The sequence below is a fragment of the Ctenopharyngodon idella genome, chromosome 16 (genome assembly GCF_019924925.1).
Source record: "Ctenopharyngodon idella isolate HZGC_01 chromosome 16, HZGC01, whole genome shotgun sequence".
NCBI classification, from domain to species: domain Eukaryota; kingdom Metazoa; phylum Chordata; class Actinopteri; order Cypriniformes; family Xenocyprididae; genus Ctenopharyngodon; species Ctenopharyngodon idella.
Genome location: NC_067235.1, coordinates 14,797,770 through 14,809,918, shown reverse-complemented (window position 1 = coordinate 14,809,918; position 12,149 = coordinate 14,797,770). Strand labels below are relative to the sequence as shown.

General features: G+C 39.4%; 1 protein-coding gene across 3 annotated transcripts in view; it reads right to left on the bottom strand.

Moving 5' to 3' along the window:
- Positions 1-12,149, bottom strand: part of LOC127497282 (glutamate receptor ionotropic, NMDA 2D) — a 91,770-nt gene that overhangs the window by 48,438 nt on the left and 31,183 nt on the right. For all 3 annotated transcript variants that reach the window (XR_007925498.1, XM_051865645.1, XM_051865644.1), the window contains exons 2-6: positions 10,427-10,759; positions 9,975-10,181; positions 8,021-8,287; positions 4,497-4,825; positions 1,578-1,692 (exon numbers count right to left, since the gene is read on the bottom strand). Coding sequence is in view for 2 of the 3 variants with exons in the window: in XM_051865645.1 (XP_051721605.1) it covers positions 1,578-1,692; positions 4,497-4,825; positions 8,021-8,287; positions 9,975-10,181; positions 10,427-10,717 (1,209 nt within the window). In the remaining variant the exon portion in view is untranslated. The remainder of the gene's footprint in view (positions 1-1,577; positions 1,693-4,496; positions 4,826-8,020; positions 8,288-9,974; positions 10,182-10,426; positions 10,760-12,149) is intronic.

Here is a 12,149-nt window from a genome sequence, read left to right as displayed (position 1 = left end):
CTGGCCTAATTCAGAATGGACTAAATGTAGAACAGGCAGCAAGGAGGAGCTCATTGGCTGGCACCTAAACAAAGACTATACAAGAACATCGACGGAACAAATGATCAACACTCGACCTTTCAAGACGCCCTAGGCAACACAATCCCTGTGCATCCTCTCACTCTCCTACTGGAGCCTGTTAACATGAACCTGTCGCACGACAGAACACGCTGCCGAAGTCCAATCAGTGGTCCAAGGCATGAGAATACTCCTGAAAAGCATTGCTGCTACTGAATACAGTATATAATGTACACAAATAAATATGGATGCTGACAAGCTATGGGAATCAGCAAAAAACTAACCCCCACTCTATATCGAAACTTTTTTGCTCTTCTGGCTCAATGTCAGTGAATTTTGCCCAAAGGAATCAGAATTTCTCCCAAGTACATAATCCGCTGTCATTTTCTCTGTTAACAGATTGTAGAGGTGGAGAACACAAGCGCTGCCAGGGATTACAATTTTCAGTCTCTACGCTTGTCTTTGTGGCATCTAAATATTAATAATTCTGTTTTAAGGCACAGTTTGAGTGGCACCTTCATGTATATGACATTCTCCCCGGCTATATTTACTCAGTTGGGTTTGGTATCAGTTATTTTGTCTCACGACAGCAGCGTTCTGCAGGAGAAATGTAGAGCCACAACGTCCCATGTGGCACCTACGATATGCTGATATACAAGAAGCCAATAAATTTAAGAGAGTTTTTATTCATTTATTTATTTATTCCTTTTCCACTCAGAGATACTTAACATAAGCATAACTAGCAAAGAAAGGGGAAGAGGGAAAAGAGGAAATCAAATCCACTCTCTAAAACCATTCCACAATTAATTATTTTCCATTTATTGCTATTCAAATAATAATAATAAAGTCGCACGCTAATACTGTAGGAAAGCTAATCTTAATAACATACCGAGGGTATCACGGATATGCATAGATAACAGGGCCAAATGTAAACATAAGCTAATTGTACATTATGTACGTCCTCTTGAAACCCTAATTATATGTTTATATCATTGAGGTTTTAACGTTTCTCTGCAGTACAGCAGAAGTGCATCGTCAACAACACAACACTCTCTCTGCTGCACAATGTGATGCATTGTTCAGAGTTAATTGTAATGGTTTTTTTCTGCCGTGGACTGTCATGGGAAATGGTTTTCGAAATTAGTATAGTGTCAAGTTGTATATCATTTTAAAACTGCGTTCAATCTATGTCTTACTGCTACAATCTGCAACATTAGGATTTCAGCTTATAGACAGCAAGTGCATCATTACAATAGTCATGATGAAGTAAATCGCACATTTTATTAGTCGTTACCTTTAAACCCCAATATGTACCAAAAATCACAACAGTGCAGAAAAAACAGTCCATGTCATAAACAGACAGCTCAAATGATATGTGGTCTTTCAAAATCCATTCCAGCACATTGGTACTGCAGTGCTCAGCATGGCTACTGCAATGCTGCTTTTCATCCTGGACATTACCAATCCATAACAACAGTTACACAAGAACGAACAGAAATAGAATTCTGATTAGTTCTTACGTCTTCCCAGCCACTCCCAGGCGTGTAGGAGATGACATCCAGAAAGGGATTGGCCAGGTAGCCCTCGTTATTGAACGAATAGTCCCGCCCACCGAGAGTGATGTTACTGAAATACCTGCAAAGCGAAGAGAACAGAGCAGAAACAGTCTGTTGAGATCCAGAAAGAATTAGTATAAAAGACTCAGAGGACACGTCAAAGAGGCACAGAGCACTTCACAAACATCCTAATTAGGTCAGATTGCAAGAGTGTGGTGAAGGTAACCATTTTATTTCCTTCAGCAATGGAATCAAAGGAGGCAGTCACTCTATTTCGAGCACTTAATCTAAACCAGTAAAATACCCAGAACAGTGCCTAAATGTGACATTCTTTGTGACTGCTTCAAATGAATCTTTTTATCTTAAATCCAATATGCTTTTGGCAAAATGAAGACTGCACACTTAAAAAATTTGACTGGGTGAACAAGTTTGAAGGAGCAAAGTTTCCTCTGCTCTGTTCTTATGAGCCTTTTGAAAGCCTTTTGTGAATTTTCCTCACAAAATTCCGCCAAAGATCTTTGTGATAAATGCATGCAAAACCATTATGTATAAGCCTATTTAGCAAACCATAATTACAACAGCAGCACTAAACAGGTGAATCTCTTTTCCCCATCAATCTTCTTATGATGTGTAATGAGTGTGAGTCACACTGAATGCTACGTCGAGAGTTTCTGCTCAGTGAGTCCATGTCATTTCTCCTTACTATGTGCAAAACATGCTATAAAATGTGATTAACACTTTTTTTTTTCATTCTGGCAATTGTTCAGAAATTCTAGTTTCATCACTGGCAGCCAGTGTTTTTTGTTAATGAAGCTTTTTTTATTTTGCAGACGATAATGAAGACTATGCGAAAAATGATAATTACACATTTTTTATTCAAACATATTATTGACGAAAATAAGATGAGAAAAAAATTACACTGATTCTTTCAATGAATCTAACCATAGGCAATAATTTCAGGGATATAAAATGTTTGATTATTTCATTACATTTTGTACTTTTTTTCGTCTACTAAAATTAGATGCAATTTTTGTCAAATTTGACTTCAAATAAAGAATATCAAATGACAAAATATTAACTAAAAAGGAGATTTTGTTAAAAAAAAACACACACAAACAAAAAATGCCTAATGTCATGCAAAAATTGTCCACTGTATTTTTCAACACAGAAATAAGTTATTTCCTGTGAGTCTGCAAGACTTCTGATTCATTACTATAGTTAAATAACTACAAGAATAACAAAGTGTAGTACAAGGTAATATTCTTTTGCACTATAACACGTGTTTATGATTATGATAATATGTTAAAATAATATAAGTACCAGTCTGCAATATCAAGCAGCATAATGGACTGTTTTTGTACCGTTAAAACAACTGAATGCAGCTGATACCAGAAGCCTTGCACATTCAAGTTAAAATCGGACCCTTTCGCTCTTACGCTAAAAATAGATGAGTAACGTTCCCATTATAATAAATGAAACTGGCATGTGCTTGTTGATTATAATGGGACTATTCTAGTTTTGCTGTGCTGCTTGCTTTCAGGGTAGAGACAGTGTCAAATGTGCTGCAATTGTTTATCCGCTCCCACCCACTTAGTAGTCTTAAACGCAGGGGCATGTTGAACGCCTCCCCTACAGTCCCTGCGGTGGGGGAGTAAAGGACGTCCATGCCCTAAAGGTGCAGCACTTTCACTCTCATTAGAGTGTGTCATTACAGATAAACTGACTTGCTAAAAATGCAACAAAGCAGCAAAAAGAGAAAAGAAAACAAAGCTTGCAACAAAGTTGAAGGTTAATGCCAAACAAGATGAGCTTTAAACACAGTTCTCAGAGTGAACATAAATAGAGGGCTTTTAAAAGATTTTCAAGATCACACAGTATAATAACACCATAAACTACGCTGAAAGCACCATTTATTTGCATATGCTGGTTTAGTACTTGATTCACTAAATGAATTACACAGGCAGTGTCATGCACACGAGCACAAAAGCAGCTTTTTTAGCACTGAAATACCATGGGCAAAAATGGTTTAAGTGTTTAGTGAATTTATGCCTATGGGCAAATTCCTTACTTATATGGCAGATATAACTACGGCTACTCCATATATAAAACACAAAATTAAAATCTACACTGCAAACTCGAATAAGTTGGCAAAAATTTAAGAAATTCAAAATAAGCAGAACTGGCAGATTTCAATTTTGTACTCATACATTTTAATTGCTCTTAACTTGAAATTTTTCAGTACATTAATTCATACATTTAACTTAAAATTATCAATCTAAATTATCATAGCAAAGCATTAAACACTACTAAATTTCCCACTTAACATTAATCTTGCACAAAAAAAAAAAAAATTATATAACACTTTTAGCACTTACTCCCCCATTCAAGCGTCAAGGCAAAGCACGCTGGGAAACAGAAATCCCAGCCCAGTTCAGGTAAATTTAAGTTCATAAAAAATAAAACAATGAAACAATTCAGATACTTAAAATGTGTCAGTTTCGTGAACTCAAAAGAAAAAGAAAGTTCAAAATACTCATAAAAGTTCATTTAAATGAACTAATTTGTTTAATTTGAGTTTGCCCTACTCAAACCAATTAATTATTTTTACCGTTAGGGTTTACAGTGTATTTTACAGCCTTCTTTTACTACCCAATGAAATCTCATTTGATAAAATCGAATCCCGCCCTACATGTCCCACTGAATATTCATTTTCACTTAATACAGCATTTCACATTAGCTAAATGTTCTGCAAAAACAATTTCATGTTAATAGTCGCTATAATAGAGAAGAAGGTGTTGTGCTGCTTGGTGTGAGTCATGTTGTATCTTTCTGTGCAAAACATACAAGTCAAATCCTGTATCGGTGGAAAGAACCGTCTCTTACTTCATTCTACCGCGAATCCTCTGCGTTCTGTTCCCATCCGTCTGGCAGTTAGTGACGAAGTGCGGTCCTCCAGTGGCTCCGTAGTCCTTGCGCAACGCGACAGCTCCGTGGGTAAGGATGGACACCCCACGGGCGATTCGTCTGCGGGGCTCGTCCCTCCAGCCCTGCGGTCTGACTGCAAAAAGGCGATTGGGTAGTCCGGTCAGGCCCAGCTCGGACAGAGCCGGACCCACCGCGAACCATATGTGGGAGGCGCTGGCCTGACCAGCTGCCCAAGCAGCCTGGAACACCTGTTCTGCTTCCTCCTGAGAGCAGTACAACAACCGCACCTACAGTAGGAGTGGGGGCAAAGAGGACAGAGGGGACCAAGATGAAAACCAGAGAGCAGGAGCAAGAGAGGAAACAAAAGAGAGTGCAAACAAGAACACAGAGGTCAAAAGGGAGGAACAGACCATGAGCAGAATGAGAAGAGAAAATGGAAGAGAGGACAGGAGAGGTATTAAGTTTATATATTTTAGTGCTGGAACTAATTTGTAAATTCATTAATAACTGATCATGAAAATGTTGCGTCTTTGCGATGTGCTTGAAGAGCCTCTTTCAGTGCTTGAAAAACTTCTTTCTTATAAAAAAAAAAAAACATTTAATTACATTTTACTGTTAAATTCTTATAATGAGAGTATTTCTATTTCCATGAGAGCTTCCTAATATCAAAAGAGCGATTAAAATGTCGCTGCCGTCATTACATTTCAGATACTTCATAGAGCACATGCAGATCAAACGGAGCACAACAGAAAGAGAGTGCAATCACTTGGATCAGTGAATTTGGATTGAAACTTGAAATCCTATATGCACTGCAATTAATGATATATGAACAGTAACTTTAATGGGATTACTGAAAAATAAAGGGTTCATTACAGGAACTAATAAACTGATTACAGTAGATTGATGTACTACAGTATGTGCCATGTTCAGAGGGCAGAATGTTCCTGCAGAGTCGCACATTCTACCTCTTAATACTTAACATTGTAATCTGAATGCTATTTATTCTGCTGATTTCAAACTGTAAAAAGTGTTGTGTATAATCACTTTAAATTTTTAACACTTTGTACTGAGTAAATATAGTATAGATTTCAATGTGCACATTGTTTGAAGGACAATACTAGTCAAGATATGATTAATCAAAGAACTAATCGTCAATTAAATTGAATATCAAAAGAGTTATTTGCTGCAGCTCTAATGTATTTGGACTTATTTCAGGGAAACATAATAGACAAAAATGTCTAATTATTTTACAGGAGACGAGCAGCTTTGGAGTAATGGTGCTGGGATATTCCTTAATGAAGAAAGACAGATACTGGATGGAAAGAGAAGGAGAGAAAGAAAAAGGGAAGACAGGAAACTAGCACAATCTGGGAAGGAGAGAGAGAAAGGAAGAAAAGAGCAGAAACTGAGAGAGGGGCTAAATATTTCACCTTTACAATACATGAGAGAGAAAAAACCCAAGAGAGAAAGACTGTAAAAAAGAAGAAAAGGGCAATAGAGAACTAGGGAAAAAACTAGAGAATGAGAGAATAAAAGATATAGAATCCAACCTGTATCTAAACTCACCAGCCCAAAATAGATTAGGTGATGAAATTATGTTCTTGTTCTGTGTGTGTGTTTTCATGTAGAGTATACAATATATTCTGTAAGTGTCTAAAGTAGGGGTATGCGGTACCTCGAAAATCATGGTATGAGTAATATCCTAATAATGGTAATGCATATATCACATTATAAAATGGACAGGTCTGGACTAGTTTAAGGACGGGAAAAATGGTCGGCGTGCCCAGCACATGGTCTAAAAGGTTATCCCTAATCTCTTAATGAGTAATGGGTGTGTTTTGGGTATAACGTGCTATAAACTAATCAGAGTCTCATCTCCCATTCCCTTTAAAAGCCAGTTGCGCTTCTCTAGTGAGGAAACGGATCTGCTCGTGCACAAGGTTAAAGCGCGCCAGCAGTCCATCTACGGGAAAAGCTGGATTCCACCAAGGCATTTTTATCTTTATGCACACAATAATAATCTTTTACATTGTAATCTTTTTATTTTTAATATTTGGCATGTTTGTGTGCTGCTGCGCGTCCCTGTGTGTGTAATACACAGAGTGTACGCATGTTGTGCACCCGCCTATAGGCGCATATTACTAACACACTCTTTAAATAACAAAATAAATATTGCGCCATTGACTTTAGACCAGGTTTTAGTTGGTCAATAGCGCAGTCTATTTCAGTTGCCTCAAAATAGTAACGAACCAACAATGCGCCTGAACACACCTCGTTTTCAGACCAGCACGCCCATGGGCGCACAAATGGGCGCAAATGCATTTGATATTTAAACAACGTGGTGCAGGACGTAAAAATGATAACTGCGTCTGGCTGAAACTAGCAAAAAACACTTGCGTCACGCCTGGCACCGCATTGCGCCGGGTGTATGATAGGGCCCTAGATCTTTTAGCAGAAGAATGCCACTTAAAGAATTAGCTTAATAAAGTGTTTTTAAAAAAATATTATTTTTAATATTCAGTAACTGTTTTGCAATAAGGCATTTGATACTGTGCTGCATTGTTAATATGGATGTATTAATATTCTGGCTGATACTGATAAATCAATAACTTTATGTTATAGCCAATAACTAGTACATTCTAGAATTCTATGCCAAAATCTTTAGATGGCCTTAAACCAAATAATCATTCTTAAGATTCTTAAAATAAAAATCACAATACCAGCGCCTCACAACAAGTCAGAACTAAATGTGCCCATTATAATCAAGTTGTCTACACTAAAAGTGCCCTCTGCAACACAGTTTGAAGAGTAGACTGTAACTTTTTGCTTAATGTTGGGTCAAATCAAACAGCAGATACACTGCAGTACTACTGTATAATAGCAATCACCGCTGACTGAAACATTTCTACCACCATCATTCTGCTTATTCTACTATGTAACTCTGTGTGTATATAAATGCATACTTGATGTATGTGTGAAATATTTATTTTCATGTGTGTGTGTATGTGAGTGTGTGTAATTGAGCAGAAGCACTGCAGACTGAATCTAATGCATACGGCATTGGGTTGCACCGCCACAGGCTCTGTGTTATATTAACACTGACATCAGTGTACTGGGACCCACAAGGCACAATAACACCCTCTAACACACACATACACAGAACAATAACAGCCTGGAGCCAGGGGGAGACAGAGGACAACCTGCGACACACATACACACACGTACACATTACACAGATATAGGTAGAGATGGGAAAGAGAATGAGAATGAGAGTAGAACGGAGAAAGGACAGTGAGGGGTCACAGAAAGATGGTGGAGTAAACAGCCAAAAGAAAAAGTCAGATAAATGGTTAAGGCCAGGAAGTGATGTCAGGTGGAGGGAGGAAGACTAAGTGAATGATTAAATGAGCGAGTAATTGAATGATTAAATGAGCTAGCAAGCGAATAAGTGAGACATAAACGCAATGACCTTCCCTCTCTACCTGTGCTTCGTTCTCTTTCAGCAGCCGTCGTGCTCGCGCTCCTCCTGGGTCATCGGTTAAATTCAACATCACTATGCTCTTCTTCTCCCAGCCGATGAATGACCCGTCGGTCAAACCTTCCACCACCGACAGGAAGTCCTGGTAGCCATGGTGACGTGTGGACACCACTGAGAAGGCCGTCCAATCGTACTCCTCCAGCACCTCAAAGATCACCTCCAATTGAAGTGCGGTGGAAGAGCTGAACTGCAGGAAGATTGAGCCGGTCTCCTGCAGAGTAATTAAGAAGGTAAACGACTATATTTCCCAAGACTAAAGACCGTTGATTCATTCCTTGCATAAGGCATCATGGGAACTACATTTCTTATGAACAGTTTCTAATGTGACATTCTCTAATCGTAACAGCAGACAGAGCTAGTCTTCTGCAGTGCAATTAAAGGGGAAAAATAACTACATTTCCTGTGATTGAAGACTATTTATTGCCTCCATAAAGCATCATAGGAATTAAATTTCTTATAAAGAGTTTCTGAGATATGCAGCCGCTGTAGAAACAGGAGGGAGGTACTTCAGTGACTCTAATCATCACCGGAGTACGTCGCACAGATTTAAATTTAATTTGCAATGCAATGTGTACGTGTAGGTCCGGGAGAATGTAGGATTCAATGCAACATCATCAAAAGGATAATATCATGTCTCTAGAGTAAATAATAATAACGAAACATTTGTAAATGAAAAAATCATGTCTTTTTTGCTTTTGTTGTTCTCATACTGTGCTAAAGAGAACAGGTTATAAATGTCGAGACGAGCAGCTGAAAATGCAAAACCCAGACCGAAGCACTTCAGTGAACATGAGAGGGAAAAAAAAAAAAAAAAAGAGCAGACCATATGGCCTGCAGCGGTAATGCATGACCCTTGACCTTGCTATTTATCCAAATGGATGTTAGTAATGCCATCCCTTCCTACAGTTATCGGTGTGCCCCGATCAGGCCCCGACAGAGACGACGGCAGCCCTATCTCTGTCCGTTTAACACTCCTCCTCAGGCGGTACCATTAACAAACAATGCCCTTATAGCACTGCAGCAAGCCAAACACTATCTAGCAAGTGTTAGAGCTCATTAACACCAAGAGCTTGCAGAGAGAGATGTTTGTGAGGAATTTCCACAGTCCAAAGAAACTGGAATATTGTTTTGTTTTTTCTTTTAAGAAAAAAATAACGCTGTCAAATAATTCAGTGCAGCTAAAGTGCATCTGAGTCTGAGAAATACTCAATGTTTTATTGTGCTATTAAATGGCATAGACAGTACAGTTGATCAGGAAAAACACTATTCATTTAAAGACAGCTATACTTCAGAGAATCAGGATCAATCGTATTGGCTGGGTACAATCGCTCTTAATAAGCATTTTACTTAGCATTTGCTGACACTAGCAAGGTTACAGGAAATACTTCAAAAAGGACAAGTTTAAGTCTGTAGACTTTAGTTCTGTATTTAAAATCGTTCATTTAGTTGGCACCAGTCTATATTGGAAGATTTGCTGTGAAATCAATGAAATGTGCACAGAGGTTAAGTCAAATTAATTTAACTCAGAGTATGGAATCATTGTGAATAATCACTAGTTGCTTTCTAATTAGAATGCACTTAGAGTAATTGAATGAAATCAAACTTAAAGATGTGGTCACATTGGTGTAATTGTGCAGGCAAAAAAAAAAAAAAAAGGTTTACTGCCAATAGTGTAGCAATGCATGAAGCATTGCTCACACAGACTCACTCACTTTCAAACCAAGCAGCTTTTTACTGGTCAACGCGGCAAATTTGCATGACCAACTTGAATATGGGTGAAATCTGCTTGGGGAACTCCTAATCGTGCAGATTCCTATTTAAATGACAGGATTTCATCTGTGAAATTTCATTGAGCAACGGTAAATGTGACCACATCTTAATTCTGTAAACAGCCATACCTGTGGTACCCTGCCCAGACCCGCTCCCCCTCCCACAGCAACGATGGGGAGGCCGGTCTGGGCTGAAACGAACTCCAGCATGGGGGCCAGGGGGCCGGAGGACAGCGGGAGGGGTCTCTCATCTTCATATACAAGTCCCTGAAGGGGTCTGGCTGCCAGCAGGTCACACAGCTGAGAGAGCAGAGTCCTGGGACTGCTGTCATTCACCTGTAGTCAATTCACATTCACTTCACATTCATGTTCACATTCACACCACATTGACTTCTATAGTTATGAATAAACACTCATGCTTAAGTGCCCATAATTTTACTCTACTTTTGTGTTCGCGCTTCAGTTCAAAATTAACAATGCGTTCAGGTATTCTATGTTACTCTAAATGTAAAATCACAATCCTGTCTCCACCCTGAAAGCACTCAATTCCATTCTAGTTGCATGATCTCTTTTAGACTGACCTGAAGCCAGATTACGTTTGCGGATCCCCACTGGGTGACGACGCTCTCACCAAAACTGCTGTGCACACGTCCGAAACCTGGGTACGGCACCCTACCCGCAGCTGCTGCAGCCCCTGCTTCCCCTTGTTGAACGGTTGAGCCCGCGTGGATCACTGCGATGTTGAAGTGCATTGATGCCACTGGGTCCCGTTCACGCTCTCGGGGCCGGAGCAAGAGATGAGGGGAGGAGCTAGTCTGACCCGCCCATTCTACCAGGGCCAATAGCAGAGACAGCGTGGGTACTGTGACCATGGCAACAAACTTGGAGGCCAAACGAGAGGGCACAAAGAAAGCCTGAGTGAAACCAGGAAGGGAAAAGCAAGAGAGAAACTGCAATTAAAATAAAATCATAAATTCAATATATTGCATACAATTAAAAAAAAACCTGAGAGATACAGAGAGAGAGTAAACAATTAGAATAAGAGAAAGAAAGCGAAGTAGAACAAGAAAGATGGCAAGAAAGTAAGAGAACTGACAAAAGAAGGAATTAAATGGACTTTATTCAGGCCACAGGCTGAAATGGAGCAACACAGGAGGAAAACAAACACACAGAGAGAGAGGGTAATTGATAGAGGGATAGAGAGAAACTGCATGTGATTTTGTGCATGTACAGGTTTAGCTGTGCTTGTGAAGGCCTAAATGTCCTAGTGAAACGTCTTGTGAGAGCATCTGAAGTGGATTTGGAAGGCTCACAGATCAGCCAAATCATGTTTTAGTTTAAATGTAATAATGTCAACAGGTTTGTACAAGGGTTTTGCCTGTATTTAATTAAAGTTTTCATTTAAAAAAAAAAAGTTTTAAAATATATTTAAGGTAAAATGAGACAGCAATTTGTGACTTATTTCGCGCGATCTGCTTACGCCCTACTGACACCGTGTCTACACCGGACGCGAGTGGCACGATGCAATGCAACGAAAGAATAATAGAACCCAATAGAACCCATTATAATCAGTGATGTTGTCTACACAAATCTCAGCCCGCAAACTGGTGCCTCATTCTATTTATGACATACTGACACAAAGGACAAATGCTTTGCAACGGGCGCTTTGTTGCGTCCAGTGTAGACAGCTTTTAGCTGTTGCAACGCGAGCGACAGCGGTCTTGTCCAGTGTAGACATGGTGTGAGGGTTAGTGTGGTATCTGTCAGAAGTTAGTAAGCAAAGATACACATGAGACAAGAGTAACAAACTTCATCCATCTTGTTTACTCTTCACTTCTGTTCTCACACATTAAGTCATTACATAACACTTCCTTACAACACTCTTTCAAAATAGTAGTCCCAACCCAATTCTACCCACGAACACAACATTTTCCCCCCTTTTTAAAAAACAGAACAGAACATCAGTTAAACTACACAGACACATCCACACATGAGATCCAGAACAGCACATCAAATCTAAGTAACAAAGTCATTCAACCAACTAGGCTTCCGAACATCACATTTAGGTCCAGTGGTGTGAGTGTGCAGTGAGCAGTGTTCTCAGCCGGTGTTGTTGCTGTGCATGCAGTGAGATGGGAAGCATTCCATGTCTTTCCATCATTATGAACGTATGTACCCACCCCAAGTCTTTTGGCAACCGTGAGAGGATCAGTAAACTCTCTGTGTCCTTAAGGAACATGCAAGGGTTTCCGTACCCTCACTTTATTACCCTCCCGAGCACCCCGCTTAGCATCAGTGTACTTT